Source organism: Scyliorhinus torazame, chromosome 4 (assembly GCF_047496885.1).
Source record: "Scyliorhinus torazame isolate Kashiwa2021f chromosome 4, sScyTor2.1, whole genome shotgun sequence".
NCBI lineage: Eukaryota > Metazoa > Chordata > Chondrichthyes > Carcharhiniformes > Scyliorhinidae > Scyliorhinus > Scyliorhinus torazame.
The window spans coordinates 330,916,149-330,938,887 of record NC_092710.1 but is presented as its reverse complement, the minus strand read 5'-3'; the positions used below and the strand labels follow the sequence as shown (position 1 = coordinate 330,938,887).

General features: G+C 46.9%; 1 protein-coding gene across 3 annotated transcripts in view; it reads right to left on the bottom strand.

Moving 5' to 3' along the window:
* vegfab (vascular endothelial growth factor Ab) overlaps window positions 1–22,739 on the bottom strand; it is a 129,331-nt gene that overhangs the window by 17,050 nt on the left and 89,542 nt on the right. For 2 of the 3 annotated variants that reach the window (XM_072500203.1, XM_072500204.1), the window contains exons 3-6: window positions 20,894–21,090; window positions 18,704–18,780; window positions 11,177–11,209; window positions 9,461–9,532 (exon numbers count right to left, since the gene is read on the bottom strand). In XM_072500203.1, the coding sequence (XP_072356304.1) occupies window positions 9,461–9,532; window positions 11,177–11,209; window positions 18,704–18,780; window positions 20,894–21,090 (379 nt within the window). The remainder of the gene's footprint in view (window positions 1–9,460; window positions 9,533–11,176; window positions 11,210–18,703; window positions 18,781–20,893; window positions 21,091–22,739) is intronic. The other variant, XM_072500205.1, reaches the window with a different exon arrangement.

Genomic DNA, 22,739 nt, shown 5'->3' with positions numbered 1-22,739 from the left:
ATTCGGGGCTAGATGCGAAAAACAGGGGGGTGGCTATATTAGTGGGGAAGCGGGTAATGTTCGAGGCAAAGACTATAGTGGCGGATAACGGGGGCAGATACGTGATGGTGAGTGGCAAACTACAGGGGGAGACGGTGGTTTTGGTAAACGTATATGCCCCGAACTGGGATGATGCCAATTTTATGAGGCGGATGCTAGGACGCATTCCGGACCTAGAGATGGGAAAGCTGATAATGGGGGGAGATTTTAATACGGTGTTGGAACCAGGGCTGGATAGGTCGAAGTCCAGGACTGGAAGGAGGCCGGCAGCAGCCAAGGTACTTAATGATTTTATGGAGCAGATGGGAGGTGTAGACCCGTGGAGATTTAGCAGACCTAGGAGCAAGGAGTTCTCGTTTTTCTCCTATGTCCATAAAGTCTACTCGCGAATAGACTTTTTTGTGCTGGGAAGGGCGTTGATCCCGAAGGTGAGGGGAACGGAGTATACGGCTATAGCCATTTCGGATCACGCTCCACACTGGGTAGACTTGGAGATAGGGGAGGAAACAGGAGGGCGCCCACCCTGGAGAATGGACATGGGACTAATGGCAGATGAGGGGGTGTGTCTAAGGGTGAGGGGGTGCATTGAAAAGTACTTAGAACTCAATGATAATGGGGAGGTCCAGGTGAGAGTGGTCTGGGAGGCGCTGAAGGCGATGGTTAGAGGGGAGTTGATATCAATAAGGGCACATAAAGGGAAGCAGGAGAGTAAGGAACGGGAGCGGTTGCTGCAAGAACTTTTGAGCGTGGACAGACAATATGCGGAAGCACCGGAGGAGGGACTGGACAGGGAAAGGCAAAGGCTACATGTAGAATTTGACTTGCTGACTACGGGCACTGCAGAGGCACAATGGAGGAAGGCACAGGGTGTACAGTACGAATATGGGGAGAAGGCGAGCAGGTTGCTGGCACACCAATTGAGGAAAAGGGGAGCAGCGAGGGAAATAGGGGGAGTGAGGGATGAGGAAGGAGAGATGGAGCGGGGAGCGGAGAGAGTGAATGGAGTGTTCAAGACATTTTATAAAAAATTATATGAAGCTCAACCCCCGGAGGGGAGGGAGAGAATGATGGGCTTTTTGGATCGGCTGGAATTTCCCAAGGTGGAAGAGCAGGAAAGGGTAGGACTGGGAGCACAGATCGAGGTCGAAGAAGTGGTGAAAGGAATTAGGAGCATGCAGGTGGGAAAGGCCCCGGGACCGGATGGATTCCCAGTCGAATTCTTTAGAAAATATGTGGACTTGCTCGCCCCGGTATTGACTGGTCACGAATGGACGGGGATCTGCATATTTTCGGCTCCATAGAGGGACAAGGCAGGGATGCCCTCTGTCCCCATTATTGTTTGCACTGGCGATTGAGCCCCTGTCGATAGCGTTGAGGGGTTCCAAGAAGTGGAGGGGAGTACTTAGAGGAGGAGAAGAACACCGGGTATCTTTGTATGCGGACGATTTGTTACTATATGTGGCAGATATGGTATCCCTGTCACTGGCAGGGAGGGTGCAGGCGGTTAAGATGGTGGTCCTCCCGAGATTCCTCTTTGTGTTTCAGTGCCTCCCGGTGGTGATCACGAAGGCTTTTTTTAAAAGGATCGAAAAGAGCATCATGGGTTTTGTGTGGGCCGGGAAGACCCCGAGAGTGAGGAAGGGATTCTTACAGCGTAGCAGGGATAGGGGGGGGCTGGCACTACCGAGCCTAAGTGAGTATTATTGGGCCGCTAATATTTCAATGGTGAGTAAGTGGATGGGAGAGGAGGAGGGAGCGGCGTGGAAGAGATTAGAGAGGGCGTCCTGTAGGGGGACTAGCCTACAGGCTATGGTGACAGCCCCATTGCCGTTCTCACCGAGGAACTACACCACAAGCCCGGTGGTGGTGGCTACACTGAAGATTTGGGGACAGTGGAGACGGCATAGGGGAAAGACTGGAGCCTTGGGGGGGTCCCCGATAAGAAACAACCATAGGTTTGCCCTGGGGGGAATGGATGGGGGATATGGAATGTGGCAAAGAGCAGGAATAACGCAACTGAAAGATCTGTTTGTGGATGGGAAGTTCGCGAGTCTGGGAGCGCTGACCGAGAAATATGGGTTGCCTCAAGGGAATGCATTCAGGTATATGCAACTGAGGGCTTTTGCGAGGCAACAGGTGAGGGAATTCCCGCAGCTCCCGACACAAGAGGTGCAGGACAGAGTGATCTCAAAGACATGGGTGGGGGATGGTGAGGTGTCAGATATATATAGGGAAATGAGGGACGAAGGGGAGACTATGGTAGATGAACTAAAAGGGAAATGGGAAGAAGAGCTGGGGGAGGAGATCGAGGAGGGGCTGTGGGCAGATGCCCTAAGCAGGGTAAACTCGTCGTCCTCGTGTGCCAGGCTAAGCCTGATTCAGTTTAAGGTATTACACAGGGCGCATATGATTGGAGCACGGCTCAGTAAATTTTTTGGGGTGGAGGATAGGTGTGCGAGGTGCTCGAGAAGCCCAGCGAATCATACCCATATGTTTTGGTCATGCCCGGCACTACAGGGGTTTTGGATGGGGATGACAAAGGTGCTTTCAAAAGTAGTGGGGGTCCGGGTCGAACCAAGCTGGGGGTTGGCTATATTTGGGGTTGCACAAGAGCTGGGAGTGCAGGAGGCGAGAGAGGCCGATGTTTTGGCCTTTGCGTCCCTAGTAGCCCGGCGTAGGATATTGCTAATGTGGAAAGAAGCCAAGCCCCCGGGGGTGGAGACCTGGATAAATGACATGGCAGGGTTTATAAAGCTAGAGTGGATTAAGTTCGTCCTAAGGGGGTCGGCTCAAGGGTTCACCAGGTGGTGGCAACCGTTCGTCGAATACCTCGCAGAAAGATAGATGGAATGGAAAAAAGAAGGCAGCAGCAGCAGCCCAGGATCGGGAGGGGGGGGGTGGGGGGGGGACCAGAAGGACTCTCAGGGTTGTTAATATATACTGTATAATATGTATAGGTCGTTGCTACAGATAATTATATATTGGGCTGTTAAATTATATTTTTGGAGAGTGTTACTTGTGATAAGGCAGTTGCCAATTAGGGTTCGTTTTCATTTTTGTTATTTATTATTTATTCATTTTCTGTTTATAAAGTAGGTCATTGTTATTTGTGTTGTTATAATATTGTGTAAAGGATGCACAATGTACTGTGTTGGTTGACCATAAATTTTCAATAAAATATTTTTTTTAAAAAAAAGAATGGGAGAGAATCCTAGTCAACCATGTGATGGAAAAGAACTATGGAATCCCTACCATCGTAGCTCCAGACTACAACATATAAACATGCACGTTGTCACAGCAACTTGGAAACGCTGAGTGAACTGTAACGCTCCACCACCATCTCGGGTCATGTTGCTATACTAGCAAACCAGACTCCTGGACCAATGCACGTGAGTTCAAATCCCCCCCATGGCAGTTTGAAAACTTGAATTTAGTTTTATAAAAAAGATTAGGAAATAAAAGAGATCATGAAAAGCTACCAGGTTGTCAGAAAAACCCAACTGATTCGCTATTAGTCTTTAGAGAAGAACAGCAGCCAGTCTGGCCTATCTAAATCAGAGATTAGGAGAGGTTGTTTCGCCAAAAGGGTCGTCGGTGCGTGGAATTATCTTCCCCAGAAAGCAGCAGACGCTGGGCCATTGAATTTATTCAAGACATAGTTGGACAGATTATTGTTAGGCAAGGGAGTTAAGGGTTGAGGTGGAGGGCGGGGTGGGGTCTGCAGGTGGGAAAGTGCAACTGAGGCCACCAGGTCAAGCATGATATTATCGCATGGTAAAGCAGGCTCAAAGAGCCAAATGGCCTACTTCTCATCCTATATGTTCCTATAATCCAGTCCCATAACAACCCGGTTGACTCTTAACTGCCCTTTGGGGTAACTGGGTAAGCAAACCTCTGGTGGTTCGTGCTGAAGGCTCACTGAGGTCATCTAAGGAGGGGTAATAAATGCTGGAATGAGAAAGAAGTGGGATTACGGGTGAGGGTTCCTGGGATTGAGGCTGGGGGGGGGGGGGGGGGATGTTGTGAGGGTGTGGTAATTTATCCAAGACCATTCTTTCCAAATCAACTTCCCGGTCTTAAAATCGGTCCTTATTGTTGCCCGCAGGGAAAATGAGATCCTCGACCGTCTACGTTGGAAAACCCTGATTGGATTTCCGTAACTGTGAAATACCCAATTTGCCACGAGACAAAGTCAGGAGCCTTTGGTAAGACGCGAGAGATTTACACCACATCTTCCACTGAAAGGGGCTTCTGCAATGCACCACAATTCAATCCATTCTGTGGAAACTGTGCCCGTAAGATGGCCATGGAATGGTATGGAACATCAGTTTCCTAATGGTGGGAACCCTATCAGCAGATTTTGCCATAATTTTGCATTCAGCAGACATCATAAGCACTCATTTGTGATCATCTACATTCAAATGTGATCACTTGGCCATCATTTCAGTGCAGAAGAAGGCCATTCGGCCAATCGGATCTGCACTGAGTCTTGGAAAGAGCACCCCACCTAGGCTTCCACCCTATCCCCACCTAACCTTTTTTGGACACTAAGGGGTAATTTAGCATGGCCATTCCAACTAACCTACACACCTGTGGACCGCTGGAGGAGCCCGGAGCACCCGGAGGAAACCCACGCAGACACGGGAGAAGGTGCAGACTCCGCACAGACAGTGACCCGAGGCCGGAATTGAACCCGGGTCCCTGCCGCAGTGAGGCAGCAGTGCTAATCACTGTGCCACCGTGTCGCCCATTTGACATCCTAAGTAATCGAATAGTGATCAACTCACATAATCAATGATCAACGAACAAAAAATGAAATTATACAAAGCTCAAACAGCATTATTTGTGATCATTTAATATAATTTAATTGTCTTTAACATGCAAGAAGCATTCAACTGACATCATTGGTGGTCAGGTGACATCAAATGAAATCATACAAAGCTTGAACACCATCGTTGGAGATCATTTAATTGCCGCTAACATACGAACATACATGCAAATTTGGGGCGGGGGGAGGAGGGCATTGGGCCCTTCGAACCACTGTGCCAGTTGATGAGATTTGATCTGATTGTGGTCTTAGCTCTACTTTCCTGACTCCTCCCTTGCCAATCAAGAATTTAATCCAGTTAAAAATATTCAGTGATGCTGCTTCCTCTGCTCCTTGGGGACGAGAATTCCGCAGACTAACTACCCTCAGAGAAAAGTATTCTTTTCATCCCCATCTTAAATGGGAGACCTCTCATGTTTAAACTGTGATCCCTGGTTCTAGTCTCCCCCACAAGGGGAACATCTTCGCAGCGTCCACCCTGTCAAGTCGCCACAGAATCTGATGTTTTTCCAATCGATCATCTCTCATTCTTCTAAACTCCAGTGGCTGCAAGCTACAGGTCCAACCTGTCCAACCTGTCCTCATAAGAAGACCTTCTCATTCAAGGGATCGGCCATGTGATCTTTTCCTGGACTGCTTCTAATGTTATTATGTCCTTTCTTCAGTAAGGAGACCTCAGAACTATGATCTCACTAAAATCCTGTACAGCTGCAGCAAAACGTCCCTACTTGTTTGTGATTCATGTACCAGGACACACGGGTCCCTCTGCACCTCAGAGTTCTGCAGCCTTCTCAACTTAAATAATATGCTGCTTTTTATCCTTCCTGCCAAAGTGGACAAGTTCACATTCTCCCACATTACACAAAATCTGACAATTAGTTCCCCCCACTTACTTAACCAGGATGTTGCCTGGGATGGAACAGTTAATCATCTAATTTACAGCGCAGAAGGAGTCTGCACCGGCCCTTGGAAAGACCCTACTGAAGCCCACACCTCCACCCTACCCTCGTAACCCAGTGACCCCACCTAACCTTTTTGAGCTCGAAGGGGCAATTTATCATGGCCAATCCACCTAACCTGCACATCTTTGGACCGTGGGAGGAAACTGGGCACCTGGAGGAAACCCACGCACACACGGGGAGGAAGTGCAAACTCCGCACAGTCACCCGAGGCCAGAAATCAATCCGGGACCTTGGAGCTGTGAGGCAGCAGTGCTAACCACTGTGCCTCCGCGCCGCCACGTTATGAAGAGAGGTTGGATAAACTTAGGTTGTTTTGGGTTGTTTGCTTTGGGAGCAGAGAAGACTGAGGGGTGTCCTGATCGAGGTGTACAAGATTATGAAGGGTATGGACAAGGTGGACAGGTAACAGCTGTTCCCCTCAGTTGAAGGGTCAGTCAGGAGAGGACACAAGTTCAAGGTGAGGGGCAGGAAGTTGAGGAGGGATTTGAGGAAAACCCTTTTTACCCTGAGGGAGGTCTGGAATGTACTGCCTGGGGGGTGGTAGAGGCGGAATTCCTCACATCCTTTAAAAAGTACCTGGATGTGCACTTGGCACGTCTTAACTTTCGAGGCTATGGGCCAAGGGCTAGCAAATGGGACTAAGTAGGTAGGCCAGGTTTTTTTTTCACCGGTCAGTACGGACCCGATGGGCAGAAGGGCCACATCTGAAATTGTTATTCTGTGATTCTGTGAACCCATCTATATCCTTTTGCAGACCCCTTATGTCCTCTTCGCAATGTACGCTCCTACATTTGTGCAATCTGAAAATCTAGCAGCCATACATTCAGTCCCTTCATCCAAGTCAAATTATTTTGCAAATAGTTGAGGCCTCAGCACTGATCACTGTAACACTCCACTAGTTACGTCTTCTAACCGACTTGAAAATGACCCACTTATTGCCATGCGTTGGGATATCTGGTTTGGACCTCCTGGACACTGTGCATCTTGTTCCCTTGGACGGTCATGTCAGCATCAGTCAATAACCTCACAAACTCACACCAAGACACCCTCGCAATCCCCATCCAGTCAATGGCCTCACTTGCAACCCCCCTGCACCCCTCTCCCACCCCAGGTTAGCAGCCTCACCTGCACCCACTCCCCCCTCCCCCCCAACCCAAGTTGACGACTTTAAAAGCCCCCCTCCGCCTCCTGCTGGTCAATTGCATGACCAGCATGTGCCTCTGCACCCTCTCCCACCCCCATCCCAGTGCACGGTCATGCCAGCAACCGCCACACCCCCAACCCCGGTTGAAGAGTTGGCCACCCTGCATTGGTGAACAGGGCCCCAGGCTCCGAGTGGCAGCGGTAATCAAAGCCCAAGGTCCAGAGCAGCAGCAGTGAACAAGGCCCGAGGCCTGGAGTGGCAGTAGTGATTGAGGCCGAGGACTGGGGGGGGGTGGGGGGGGGAGGGAAGGTGGCAGGAAGCAAGACCAGGTAGGAGGCCAAGTGACAAGGGTGGCGAGGATGTGCGAGAAGGCTGCAAAGGGGGAGTGAGGCCTTTGATTGCTAATTAATGTTTTTGAATGGAAGTGATCTCTTCCAAGCACTAACGATTGCTTCTAAATGCTAATGATTGCCAGCACAAATTTACCAAAGCTGTGATGATTTTTGAATGCTTCTGTGGACTTTAATGACCCATGAAAGTAATCAAAAGTTAAAAGATGGCAGTGGCAAATAGATGAGTGTTTCTGCCAAAAAAGCTCATTCCGCAGTCCACCTTTCGATGCCAAACAAACACAAAACAACGTCGCAACTTTTGGATAAATAGATCAGGAACTGCAAAGGAGCAAAAGGTTTTCCATGTTCATCTCCAAAAATCGTTAAAAACTAGGGCACAGCTACAAAAATGAATCAGGAAGACTAAATGGAGCATTTGCCTTTATCTCAAGGATAGGTCAATATTGTGAAGGGAGGAAGCGACGATTCAGTTGTGAAGGTTTGGTCAGACCCATACCTGCTGTACTGTGCTTGGGTTTGGGCATTGAATCCCCATAAAGATGCCTTGGAAGGGGGTAGGGCACAAATTGAGGAGAACGATACCGGGTGAAATGGGGTTGCCAATTATGAGGTTAGATTGTGTAAAGGTGGCAGATATTTCTTTGAGTTTAGAAGATTGAGGGATGATCAAATTGAGGATTTTAAAAACGATTAAGGGGGGTAACGATTAAGATCAGGGGAATCTTCAAGACTGAGATTACTAGATTATTTTTGGATAAATAATAAAGGACAAGGGACAAAGGGGATTGAGGCACAATTCACTCAGGATCTAATTGAGTGGCGGAACATGATCAAGACGGTTAGAGGCGTCCTGCTGTTCCAACGTGGTAAGAAGCAACATTCCCATCTTTACTTCAGAATCCCTGGAAACCCGGCAGAATAAAGCCAAAATCCACCGTTCAGGGAAATAAAATCATGGCATTAAATTGATTTGACAGATGTTAGTATTTCAGAGTGAGCAAACCAAATAGGCCAACGGTGCTCTATTAATCCCCAGGAAATGACTCTAAACTGGCTACTTTTGAAAAGCTCCTTTCAGGAAATGTTGTTTCAAAGAAAAACATGGGGTTTCCTTCAAAAGTGTTTCAGAGGAGGGCAGGGAAGTTGTTTCACATTTCTGTGCCTGGGGACAGTTGTGCCCCCATAAATGGAAGAATAATAAATATATAAATAAATAAATAGATAGATAGATATAGATAAAACAAATGAACTAAAATAATGTTGCCGTCAAACCTTGGTTAAAGAAGCAGTGTTCTTCACGTGAGAACTAACTTCAAAATGGGAGTGGGGTGGTCTCCAAAGTGGCAGCTTAATGAGGGCCAAGAAACACTGACAGGCCTAGCCCTTACAGAAAGAGTTATCACCAAATCAATTGTCAGCGTTCTACAGTTGGGCACAAACGGCTGAAACATCGCCTTTCTTTCTACCGCGTTTCAGTGGCTTAATGTTAGAATTATCCTCGTGGTAGCAATTTGGGCAATTTCTGTTGTATCTGAATGGGATGACGACGAGTGCTAATTCGGTCGGGTGTCTGGTTGATGGGAGTTCAAGTTGAACTGTGGGGTCAGAATTTCCAGCAGGCTGTTGGGGGACACCAAATGACGTCAGACAGCAGGTCGAAGGTGGCTGCCCTGGTGGCCATTATCGCTAATGACCAGATGGATGTATCCAGCATGATTACTTGGAACTTGAAGCGGACAAAATGAACAGGAGCGGTGAGTTAATCTTCAGCCAGTGAGCGCCCATTGTTAGTGGTGGAAACGAGACACAGCAAACCTAGTGAAGAATGCATCATTACAGCGGGATTAGTAATGCTTGACTGTACAAGCCAGCCATGCCTTCCACCAAAAGCAGATATCATTTCCCCTGGTTCTTGTACAAACCAAGCCGGGTGAAAATTACTAGAAAGTCGATGGGTTTTCATGCCAAATTAAGTTTTAACTTTGTTCTCCCAGGCACCATTTCCAACTGCTCCCCACCCTGCCAGCACCCCCACATTGGTAACCCCCACCCCTTTAAAATTAATAATCAACTCAGGGGGAATTATTCAGGCCAGGCATTGGATCGCTGAATGGGGAAGTGAAGACTAACATACGGCCGGTTTTGTTTCACTCTGTTTTTCTTTTTCCTTCGTTTTTGACCCTTTCCCTTTTCTCGCTTCGGCTTGCTGTAAAAAGAACACAGTTCTACAGTTTAGCGATAGAGCCCCTGAGGTGACCAATAGGTGCAGGTGGGGGCAAGTGAGGAAGGGGGACGGGGGGAGAGCAGGGCATTGGAAGTTCAACCACTCTGGAATCTGATCTCTCGCCCCAATTGCCACCAGCGGGACAATAACAGATTGAGGCTGGAGAAATGAGAATACGTCCTTCCCAGGTGCACCTCAATCCGCCCCTGAAAATCGGACAATGTAATCTCCTTCGTTGAGTTCAGTAACTAATTGAAGAATGAATAAATAAATGGCAATAATGATGTTGCCGTCAATTGGCGCCCGGAAAGAAGAACCTTCAAGAGCACTTGCGTCCAAAATTGAAGTGAAATGAAGCCCAATAAGTGCTCATAGGCCGATCTTTTCCAGACAAAAGTAGGAAACCTGCCTCCTCCACTTGACTCCACAAGGAAAAAGCTGAGGTAACCGCCGTGAAAAGTCGAATGACTGTAGACGAAAGGACCCAACACCACTCAGGTTTATTTGGACTACATCGCACGCAAGAAACAAAATTCCTTGTCACTAGGAATCTTATGCCTCGTTTTACTTTAGCAGGGCTCTCTCTCTCTCTTTTCCTTCCCTTACAGCTCAGTATTGAACTGCACTGCTAGAGATGCCATCTTCTGGATGAGATGCTAAACTGAAGCCCTCTCCTCGCAGGTGGGTTTAAGGGATCCCACTGGGCTATTTTGAAGAGGGGCAGGAGAGTTCTTCCTGGTGTCCCTAGCCAACACTTAACCCTCAAAGAACACATAGAAGAGATGGTCATTTAATCACATGGCTGTTTGCGAAATAGCTACATTATGGTGTGCCCTGGTGGGATTTGAACTCACGCTCTTTTGCTTAAGCCCATAACATATGGACCCATACATGACCGAATTACAAAGTGACCTTTCTTGTGCTAAGCTTAGCTAAGAAATGTTAGCTATACTGTTAAACACACACTGGAGAATTCTGCTGTCTCAGGCACAGACTCTATGTTACTTTTTAACTCTTTCCAGGCAAGAACCAAATAAACCAACTGATTTTGGTCAGAAAGCATTGACGATGCAACAGGCAATGATTTTTTGTTTTGAGGGAGATTAGCAGCAAAGCGTTTTGGATTATTTTCTGAGGGTTCTCCACTAAAGAGGGCGTCAAGCTGCGAGCCCCTAGCTAGCAACAGGAATGAAAGGGAACATTTCAGACAAGCCTCGTGCCTATTCTATCCCAATGACATTGTGAGCAATCGGCACAATGACTCTTCCCAATATGGATGCCATGCACTGCCATATTGCACACCGTTTAAATATTTGGCTGGGGGATGGGGTTAGTGAGAATTAGGTTGGGTGGGGGATCTTACACCTTTGAAAAACACTTGTAGGCATTGATAACATTGGATTGGAAGCATTTTTCTAACTTGCCCAATGTACCATTACCAAAGATAGATGATGCCACGTTCACTGCCAGCTTGGAGGGCTCTGTTGTGAATGTTGTCAACAAATAGCAAATAAATTGCAACATTCTCCAGCTATCAGGAAAGTCAAAGCCCATAAAATAGGGTCCCAATTATTCTTTGTTTTGCTTTTACTTTCAGACTTTGTTCTTTTGTGTGACATTTCTTACCTTTTTTCTATCTCTCCTTTTTCTTTCTTTGGTCTGTGGGAAGAGACAAAATAAAAAATATTAAATATTTTATTTGCTCTGTCATTTGGTGGTACACTATTGCCATGTGAGAGTACCTTTAAGAAATGGGTGTTTATAAATAGGTGTGTATCTAAATATCTGCAGTGAGAGTACCTTTAAGAAATGAGTGTTTAAGAAATGTACCTTTAAGAAATGGGTGTTTATCAGTGATGTCAGAGTGTGGGCGGAGCTGGGCCGTCTGTCAGCTTTTTACTTTCATTTTAGGCGGTTTGCTGCAGGGTGTGTTTTAGTTTCGTTTTCAGAGCTGGACAGCTGCAGTCACAGCCAGAAGGGGTATTAGTCTCTCTCTCTGTAATTCAAAGACTGTAAATCGATTCTTTGGTGATTTAAAACTAATAACTGCTCTCAGTAGTGACTTTAATCTGATGTGCTTCTGTTAAAAGTGTTTTTTTTTAAGTCTTAGGTATGTTAAAAGGACAGCTTAAGGATTACTTAGTGTTGTATTCTTTGGGGGTTGTATTTGAATTAATGGTTGCTAAGATGTTCACTGTATGTTTTAAAAAGGTTAACTTGAGTTCATAGAATAAACATTGTTTTGCTTTAAAGAATACTTTTCCATTTCTGCAGTCCCATACCTGTAGAGTGGGCCATGTGCTCCCCATACCACAATTTGTTTAGCTGTTTAGCACAGGGCTAAATTGCTGGCTTTGAAAGCAGACCAAGGCAGGCCAGCAGCACGGTTCGATTCCCGTAACAGCCTCCCCGAACAGGTGCCGGAATGTGGTGACTCGGGGCTTTTCACAGTAACTTCATTTGAAGCGTACTCGTGACAATAAGCGATTTGCATTTCGTTTCATTTCATTTATTTTCAATTTATTAAAAGTTGTGGGTCAGTTGAACGCCATGATACACTTTGGGGCTCTCTAAACCCTGGCCCATAACAAATTGGGGGCTCGAGGGGGATAAGAGTCTATCTACTGGATTGGCTTTGTGAATTTAAAGACGGTGAGGGGTGAGCATATTGTGGGTGCTTTTCAGGTGTGATATTCTAGTTTAAGTAGGGAGTGTGTTGTGGACAATGGCTCGTTCAGAGGCTCAGAAGTTTTTGGGGGTGGAGATGGACTAAAATCAGACTGTTAGATTTAGCAAAAACATTGCAGTTAACATTACCTGACAAAATGCAAAAAGCTGAGGTAATTATGGCTGTGGATAAGCATTTAAAGTTGCCTGAGATACAGTTTGACTCATTGGAAATGGCAAAAATTCAGGTACAATTTAAATAAATGGATCATGAGAAAGAATTAAAGCAGCTTGAATACAAAAGAGAGGAAAAAGAAAGAGAGAGCAGAAAAAGAAAGAGAAAGAGAGAGAGGAAAAAGAAAGAGAGAGAGATAGAGAGGACAAAGAAAAGGAGATAGAAGAAAGGAGAAAAGAAAGAATAGCTCTAGCAGAACAAAAAGAAAGAGAATGGGAGATACAGATCACTGTAATAAACTAGGCCATGTAAAGTCAGTGTTGGTGGTTGAAGAAAAGCACTGGGAAGGCTGATGTGATATAACAGGATAAGACAGTGGGGCTTGTTAAAATGGTAAAGGAAAGCCCAAGTGAAGTGAAGGAGGTGCAAAAGATTGTACAGCCTGATCAAGAGGTGATTGATAAGAAGGTGCCAGGTCTCTTTAAAGAATTTACTTGTGTGGGTAGTTTACTCATGTGTATCAGGAAGAGTAGGTAAAGAAGTCACAATTTTAAGAGATATGGGAGCTAGTCAATCTTTCATGGTAAGAGATGAGGAGTTATGTAGTCTGGGAAGAATGTCGCCAGAAAAGGTGGTAATATGTGGAATTCAGGGTGAGAGGAGTAGTGTTCCATTCTATAAGTTAAGGGTGGAAAGTCCAGTGAAGAGTGGTGAAGTGATAGTAGGAGTAATAGAGAAACTATCTTGTCCAGGAATACAATTTATCTTGGGTAATGATATAGCTGGATCGCAGGTGGGAGTGATGCCTACTGTGGTTGATAAGGCAGAGGAAAATCAGACAACTAAAGTGTTGAAGGATGAATATCCTGGGATTTTTCCAGATTGTGTAGTAACAAGATCGCAAAGTCACAGGTTAAGGACAAGAGGAGAAATCAAAGAGCGAAGATGAAGTTGAAGTGCAATTATCAGAAACAAGTTTTGATCAGATGGTTGAAAAAGAACAAGAACAGGTGGAGGATGAGGCGGATATTTATAGTTCAGGAAAATTGGTGGAGTAACAACAGAAAGATTTAAAAATAAAACAGATGTATCAGAAAGCATACACGGAAGAGGAATTTGAGTGTATACCAGTGTTATTACCGTAAAAGGGGTGTCTTGATGAGAAAATGGAGACCTTTACATATGCAGGCGGATGAAAAGTGGGCAGAGATTCATCAAGTAGTATTGCCGGTAGGGTACAGAAAGGAGGTGTTGCGAGTTGCACATGAGGTACCAGTGGGAGGTCATTTGGGAATAAGGAAAACTCAAGCTAAAATACAAAAACATTTTTATTGGCCTGGACTACATAAAGATGTAGTTCAATTTTGTCAATCATGTCACACATGTCAAGTGATAGGGAAACTTCAAGCAGTGATAAAACCAGCGCCCTTAATACCCATTCCAGCATTTGAGGAACCTTTTACAAGGATCCTAATTGATTGCGTAGGACCGCTTCCTAAAACGAAAAGTGGGAATCAATATCTTTTGACTATAATAAATGTGTCTACTAGGTTTCCAGAGGCCATTCCAGTACGTAATATTACAGCTAAAAAGATTGCGGAGAAGTTACTTAAATTCTTTACTAGGTATGGGCGACCCACAGAAATACAATCGGATCAAGGATAAAATTTTACCTCAAGGTTATTCAAAGAAGTTATGGATAGCTTAGGAATAAAACAATTTAAATCATTTGCGTACCATCCAGAATCGCAGGGAGCGTTAGAAAGGTGGCATCAGACAGTAAAGTCAATGTTGAGGGCTTATTGTCATGATTATTCAGAGGAATCCCATTCGTATTGTTTGCAATTAGGGATGCTCCTAATGAGTCAACCAAATTTAGTCCTTTTGAACCAATTTTTGGTCATGGGGTAAGAGGACCACTTAAATTGATTAAGGAAAAATTGGTGAGTGAGAAATCGGAAATTACATTATTGGATTACGTGTCAAATTTTAGTGAATGATTAAATAGAGCAGATGAACTAGAATCATAGAAGTTTACAGTATGGAAACAGGCCCTTCGGCCCAACCAGTCCATGCCGCCCAGTTGGCTGGACAACATTTCAAAGTTGCACAACTTGTGATGAAACGGGTAGCGGACAAGAAATCTTGTAGTTTTGCCTATGGAGATAAAGTTTTAGTATTGTTACCAATGGTAGGTGAACCTTTAAAAGCTAGGTTTTGTGGACCTTATCAGATTGAAAGGAAATTAAGTGAGGTAAATTATGTGGTAAAATCACCAGATAGAAGGAAAACTCACCAAGTGTGTCATGTGAATATGCTTAAAAGGTACTTTGAAAGGGAAGGAGAGAAAAAGGAGATTTTAATGATTCTAACTCAAAGTGACGAACCAAATCCAGATGTCTGTGAATTTGACATACCTCAAATTAAATTGGAAACCGAGGATGTTCTTAAAAATTGTGATAAATTGTTGAGTTACCTTCCAGAGGAAAAACGGACTGACCTGAAAGAAGTTATTGATATCACAAGGGCAAGTTTGTAGAGATAAATTGGGAAGTACTAAAATGGCTAAACATTATGTAGATGTGGGAACTGCTGTTCCAATCAAACAACATCCATATAGACTTAACCCTTTAAAATTGGCACAGGTTAACAAAGTGATTGAGAATATGCTTAAAAATGGCATAATTGAAGTGGGTTGCAGCCAATGGAGCTCACCCATAGTGATGGTGCCTAAGCCAGACGGTGCCCAATCGTTGTGTGTTATAGAAAGTGGTTATAGAAAGGTTAATGCAGTTACAAGAACGGACTCTTATCCTAGCCCACGTTTGGAGGATTGCATTGAGAAAGTGGGACAATCAGCTTTTATTTCCAAATAGGATTTACTTAAAGGTTACGGGCAGGTAACTTTATCCGAAAGGGCGAAGGAGATTTCAGCTTTCGTGACTCCAGATGGTATATACCAATTCAAAGTTATGCCATTTGGCATGAAAAACGCCCCTGCCACATTTCAACGGTTAACTAACAAAATTGTTTCAGGATTACCCAATTGTGCGGTATACATCGACGATCTGGTAGTTTTCAGCCAGACATGGAAAGAACATGTAAAACATCTGATGGAGTTATTCGATCGACTTCAGGAGGCGGGTTTGGTGGTAAACCTAGCCAAAAGTGAATTTGGAAAAGCCCAAGTCACTTTCCTTGAGGAGTTTTCGATACCCTCGAGGCAAAGGGAAATAATGCGATTTCTTGGCATGAGTGGATTTGATCGAACATTTGTGCAAACTTTTTGTAGCGTGATTGCTCCACTGATGGACTTGCTGAAGAAACGTTGAAAATTTCAATGGACAGCGGACTTTCAACAGGCATTTGACTGCCTGAAAGCTGTGATAACCAATGCTCCTGTGTTGGAGAATTGCAAGGGACTCTGTGATCAGATTGAACTAAAGTATTTGACTTGAAAGAGAAATGCTGAGGCGTAGATAAATGGACGGATCATGCAGAGACCTTCTTGTTCAAAGAGACTGTGATTCAAGAAGGATTTCAGTTGGAGGAAGAAGAAAAGAAAAAATTGACTATATTTATATACCTGTTGGCGTGTGTTGTTTTTTTGAAACGAAAAGGTATATTTGCTGTGTGCATTTCTTAAAGGATAGTGAAAAGGTGAAAAATTAAACCATCTTGAAGTTGATGGTTTATTTATTTTTCTTGGAGGGAGGTGTCATGTGAGAGTACCTTTAAGAAATGAGTGTTTAAGGAATGTACCTTTAAGAAATGGGTGTTTATCAGTGATGTCAGCGTGTGGGTGGAGCTGGGCTGTCTGTCAGCTTTTTACTTTTGTTTTAGGCTGTTTTAGTTTCGTTTTCACAGCTGGATTGCTGCAGTCACAGCCAGAACGGGTATTAGTCTCTCACTCTCTGTAATCTAAAGACTGTAAATCAATCCTTTGTTGATTTAAAACTAATAACTGCTCTCAGTAGTGACTTTAATCTGATGTGCTTCTGTTAAAAGTGTTTTTTTTTAAGTCTTAGGGATGTTAAAAGGACAGCTTAAGGATTACTTAGTGTTGTATTCTTTGGGGGTTGCATTTGAATTGATGGTTGCTATGATGTTCACTGTATGTTTTAAAAAGGTTAACTTGAGTTCATAGAATAAACATTGTTTTGCTTTAAAAATACTTTTCATTTCTGCTGTACCACGCCTGTAGAGTGGGCCGTGTTCTCCCCATATCACAATCTATTAAAAGTTGTGGGTCAGGTGAACTCCATGATACACTTTAGGGTTCTCTAAACCCTGAGCCATAACATTATTCTTTCCCCCTCTGGGACTGGGTGTACAGTGGGTCACACACTATCCTTTCCCCTCTGGGACTGGGTGTACAGTGGGTCACTCACTGTCCTTTCCCCCTCTGGGACTGGGTGTACAGTGGGTCACTCACTGTCCTTTCCCCCTCTGGGACTGGGTGTACAGTGGGTCACATACTGTCCTTTCCCTCTCTGGGACTGGGTGTACAGTGGGTCACACACTATCCCTACTCTCTGGGACTGGGTGTACAGTGGGTCACACACTGTCCTTTCCCCTCTGGGACTGGGTGTACAGTGGGTCACACACTGTCCTTTCCCCATCTGGGACTGGGTGTACAGTGGGTCACACACTGTCCTTTCTCCTCTGGGACTGGGTGTACAGAGGGGCACACACTGTCCTTTCCCCTCTGGGACTGGGTGTACAGTGGGTCACACACTGTCCTTTCCTCCTCTGGGACTGGGTGTATAGAGGGGCACACACTGTCCTTTCCCCTCTGGGGCTGGGTGTACAGTGGGTCACACACTGTCCTTTCCACTCTGGGGCTGGGTGTACAGTGGGTCACACACTGTCCTTTCCCCTCTGGGACTGGGTGTACAGTGGGTCACACACTGTCCTTTCCCCCTCTGGGACTGGGTGTACAGTGGGTCACACACTGTCCTTTCCCCCTCTGGGACTGGGTGTACAGTGGGTCACATACTGTCCCTCCCCCTCTGGGACTGGGTGTACAGTGGGTCACACACTGTCCTTTCCCCTCTGGGACTGGGTGTACAGTGGGTCACACACTGTCCTTTCCCCCTCTGGGACTGGGTGTACAGTGGGTCACTCACTGTCCTTTCCCCCTCTGGGACTGGGTGTACAGTGGGTCACTCACTGTCCTTTCCCCCTCTGGGACTGGGTGTACAATGGGTCACACACTGACCTTTCCCCTCTGGGACTGGGTGTACAGTGGGTCACACACTGTCCTTTCCCCTCTGGGACTGGGTGTACAGTGGGTCACACACTGTCCTTTCCCCCTATGGGACTGGGTGTACAGTGGGTCACACACTGTCCTTTCCCCCTCTGGGACTGGGTGTACAGTGGGTCACACACTGTCCTTTCCCCCTCTGGGACTGGGTCTACAGTGGGTCACACACTGACCTTTCCCCTCTGGGACTGGGTGTACAGTGGGTCACACACTGTCCTTTCCCCTCTGGGACTGGGTGTACAGTGGGTCACACACTGTCCTTTCCCCCTCTGGGACTGGGTGTACAGTGGGTCACACACTGTCCTTTCCCCCTCTGGGACTGGGTGTACAGTGGGTCACACACTGTCCTTTCCCCTCTGGGACTGGGTGTACAGTGGGTCACACACTGACCTTTCCCCTCTGTGACTGGGTGTACAGTGGGTCACACACTGACCTTTCCCCTCTGGGACTGGGTGTACAGTGGGTCACACACTGTCCTTTCCCCCTCTGGGACTGGGTGTACAGTGGGTCACACACTGTCCTTTCCCCTCTGGGACTGGGTGTACAGTGGGTCACACACTGTCCTTTCCCCTCTGGGACTGGGTGTACAGTGGGTCACACACTGTCCTTTCCCCCTCTGGGGCTGGGTGTACAGTGGGTCACACACTGTCCTTTCCCCCTCTGGGACTGGGTGTACAGTGGGTCACACACTGTCCTTTCCCCCTCTGGGACTGGGTGTACAGTGGGTCACACACTGTCCTTTTCCCTCTGGGACTGGGTGTACAGTGGGTCACTCACTGACCTTTCCCCTCTGGGACTGGGTGTACAGTGGGTCACTCACTGACCTTTCCCCCTCTGGGACTGGGTGGGACAGCATGTCACACATGATACTGGTATGAAGGCAGTACTGTTTGGACATAACTGTGCTCCCTGACATCACGCAGAGAATAAATACTTGATGGGAGTGAGGCCTGTATAGGAAGGCTGGGTCAGTTTAATATCACAACAAACGATGGCCTTTTCATGTGCAACTGAAAAGAGGCAAAACATTAAAAGTATCTCTTACCTGCAGATACATTTACTATGCTGTACAAAGTTCATCTGAGTTATATGGTCCCCTTGGTGGGGCTTGATTTTCATGACCTAAGGGGGAAGAAATAACAAATGCACATTAGTAATAGGTTTATACCAGCACTGACTTCTTCCCCATTAAAATGAACCCAGAGTCACTGAATTCCGGCCTCCTCTCAGTGATTTATAATAACGGTGCGCAGCTTGCACCAACAGGTTGTTGTTCGGTCACGATTCCTTCCTGGACATAACTGAGGGAGCAGCAACAAGAGGTCTGCAATGGTTCACCACCCAACCCATTCCCAGAGTGACTAGTGATGGCTGATCGACATGGCTTGCTCAGCACTGTCCACCCATCAAGAACAGAATATACAGTTGGCGTACAGCAGCCTTTCTCTGTCTATGGCCACGTGGCACAAGGGTGTCAGTTGGAATAGTGCTCTGAATGTTGGGTAAAACAATTTAGGAAAGATGTCATGGCGTCCTAAACGTTTGTACGGGTGATTTATTAGAATTACACCAGCGATGGGTGGGGCAAAGGTTCGCAGTGAGACTAGAGACGTTAGCATTGTTCTCTTCAGAAAAGAGAAGAATAATTTACAAGGGAGAGGGCTCAAGATTATGAAGGAGAAAGGGGTGAATGTTTTCTGTTGGCAGCTGGGCCAGTAAACGGGACACACAGGGTGAATCTTATTGGCAAAAGAACCTAGGGGAGATCTTTTTATGCGGCGAGTTGTTACGATCTGAAAAGCATCCGCTGACCGAGTGGTGGAAGCACTCGTAATCATCGTAATAAAGACTTGGAAAAATAAATCGCAGGGTTGTGTGAAAGAGCGGGGCAGCACACCCAGTTGGACAGCGATTCAAAGAGCCAGCACAGAGGTGAGGGGCCAAATGGCCTCCTCTGTATTCTCAGACAGCGTTTCTTCCTCCTCCCTCAGCGTAAAGACGACAAGGTCAATCGTGCCAGTTTTTATTATCGCCCACTGAAAGAAAGGATCGACTTTCGCACTCTGTTTCCTACATTACAACACTTTGAAAGTAGTTAATTGGCTGTCAAGTGCTTTAGGCCGTCCTGAGGGTCTATAAATATATATAAATCTGTATATTTAGAAGGAGAACTTCTGTCAAACTTAGATGTCTGAAGGTTCCGCAGCGGGCAGCCATTTTGTGCTGATATTAATTGGTGTTGGCGAGGTCGTTTGGAGCCAGCAAGTTACAAGCACCTGGCATTCTGCAATCTTCTCCTGTGAGCAGTAATTGACCTGCAATTGACCTTGAGGCCTATTTAGGTCACTTCACCACAAGGAGAACCTTAGCAGCCGACTTTCAGCCACATGCTAGTTCAGCAGCTCAGCAATGCAGCTGTGCTCTGGACCCCAGATTAGCCGCAGCCATAGTCACGAGCATCACCATGGGATGTATTCTGGTATGTACCAAACAGTAGGGCAACCATGATAGAGATTCTCTCTTCGGAGGTATCCCGCCTGGCTCTTCCTTCTGAAATGTACCTCCCGCCCTAGCCACACTCCTTCCCACCATGAAACATGTGCCAATGCACCTCAGTTCCACTTTGCACACAAGAGGTGGCATCTCTGACAGCGTGGCATTCCCACTGCACCGTACTGAATCCTCAACAATGATGTTCGGCACCCCCCCGCAATAATTCACACTCTCCACCACCGACGCAGCCGTCAGGACCATCCACAAGATGCACGTCACCAACTCGCCAAGGCTCCTTTGACAGGTCCTTCCTAACCCACCACCTCCCCCACGCAGAAGGACAAGGTGAGCAGACACATGGGAACACCACCCTCCGCCTGCAGCATTCCCTCCAAGGCCCACAGCATCCTGACTTGGAATTATATCACTGCCGCTGGGTTAAAATCCTGGATCTCCCTACCTGGCGGCACTGTGGGGGCACCTACACCACCTGGACAGCAGTGGTTCAAGGAGGCAGCTCGCCGCTGCCTTCTCAAGGGCAATTCAGGATGGGGAGGAGCAAATGCCTCGCTGTCCCAAGGGATGCCCAGTTCCCCTGAATGAATCAAACGAAAAAACATTGTTGGAGGAGGGGCTTTAAAGACAACCTTGGTGGTGCAGAGGCAAGAATGCCGTCACTGAGCCAAATCACACTGGTGTAGCTTTGCCCGTTTTACCTCCAAGTACTGAAGCCTGATTTTACCTCCATCGCCACGTCGTGCACTTCGGTGGGGACGCACTCTAACCCTTCATCGCTGCAACATCCGCCACACCTCATTAGAAGCACACAAGAAGGCTTGAAGATGTGCTCCACTTCAGTAGGATGTTCCTGTAAGATGTCCACCAGTGTTTCTATTGGCCGACAGTAGCTCTTGTTCCACACCTCCATGAACTTGATGACTGAAATGGAAAGGAAAGGAGATCGTTAGTGAAATCCTGAAAATGAAAACTCTGCTCCAAGTCCTTGAGCGTCCGAAACTAAATGGGAATGATTCCCTATTCCTCATACAGACTCCCCATGGCTGGGACTTGTAGTCTTAGCATCAGTGATCAACTTGTTTGTCCTCAAAGGCTGCTCACGTTCCTTATCCAAATGGACATTCTCAGTGTTCCCGCCCAGTTCGTGTTGGCATCTTTACCATCATATCCAATTTGTTCCTCAAGAGGAGTTCATACATGGCTTTCAGTGCAACAGTGGGGAATGGGAAAGGGTGCGGGTCGCGCTTGTGAAGTGGAGGCGTTCATGAGGAGTCCCCGCTCACCCCGGTGCCCTTTGACCTTCATTGGCGCCTGTTCCAGTAATGCCTTGATTTTCAAATTCTCATCCTAGTTTTCAAATCCCTCCATGGCCTCGTTCCTCCCTATCTCTGTAATCTCCTCCAGCCCCACAACCCTCAGAGCTGTCTGTGTTGCCTTAATTCAGGCCTCTTAAACATCCCAAATGTAATCCACCATTGGGACTGTGCCTTCATCTGGCTGGACCTTCAGCTCTGGAATGCCTTCACTACTACTCGGAACTTTCCTTTTGCCTTCTAACACTTAGTATCAAATTCTGTCTGATGACATTCCTGTGAAATGACTTGGGGGGGGGTTTAACCCCATGAGAGGCACTATAGAAATACAAGTTGTTGTTGTTGAGCAGGAGCGGGGAAACTGTACCCAGGGTGTAAGCGAGTCCCATACTCATGCTGCTGGTAATGGGATAAGACAAGTTACCGCAAACTGGGATGATCAAAACCTCCTGGTTTAGATGACTCAGAACCATGGGGTTGTATTTTCCTGGAGACGTAGGGGGTCAGGAAAATACTGGGGTGCTGGGTTGGGTCTGCCTCTGGGGATGTTTCCCAGGAACAGGCGAGGAACACCACCCGGAGCAGGCAAGTCAGTTAAGATGATGAAAGCTCCCGATGATCCAGTCATTTTCCTGTGAGCATCCATGCCAGCTCAATGGAGGCGACCTCTCAACCTCTCTCTGGCAGGTGGGGGATGGGGGAGGGTTACAATCAGAGCCAGATGTTTGTCCCCCAGTGGCGGCGCTGCAGGCAGGAATGGCTGCACCCATGACCCAAACAAGTTGTCCAGGTGGGCATCCCCCCCCCCCCCCCTCCAAGGGAGGTGCTTCCTTCCCTGCTCTTGATTTTCATGAGAACCTCCACTTTGCTGAGGTGCCCTCGCGATCGCCCCCTTCCCCCATCAGCGGCGCCCACCTCTCTCCCAACGGGGGCTGCTGAGGCTCCGGAACACGCGGCCCTCTGTGACTGCCTCCAGCCTCGACAGGGCACCGAGGGCGGAGTTGTCCCAATTAGGGGACCACCTCCTGTGGAGGGCTGCGCCAGTGGCTGCCCTACCAGCAAGTGCAAGCTCGGCACCGCCATTTGGCCCAGCATCAGGGCCCCAGAGCCAGTTTAAAAATCCGGCCCACAGTGTGCTTACCCACTGAGTCACTCCACAAGCAGTGAGGGGGGAGGCAGAGGACAGAGAGGGAAGGACAACGGATCCACAGTCGGTTCAAAGTGAAAACTAGTTGGTCAGGACCAGGACCAGGACCA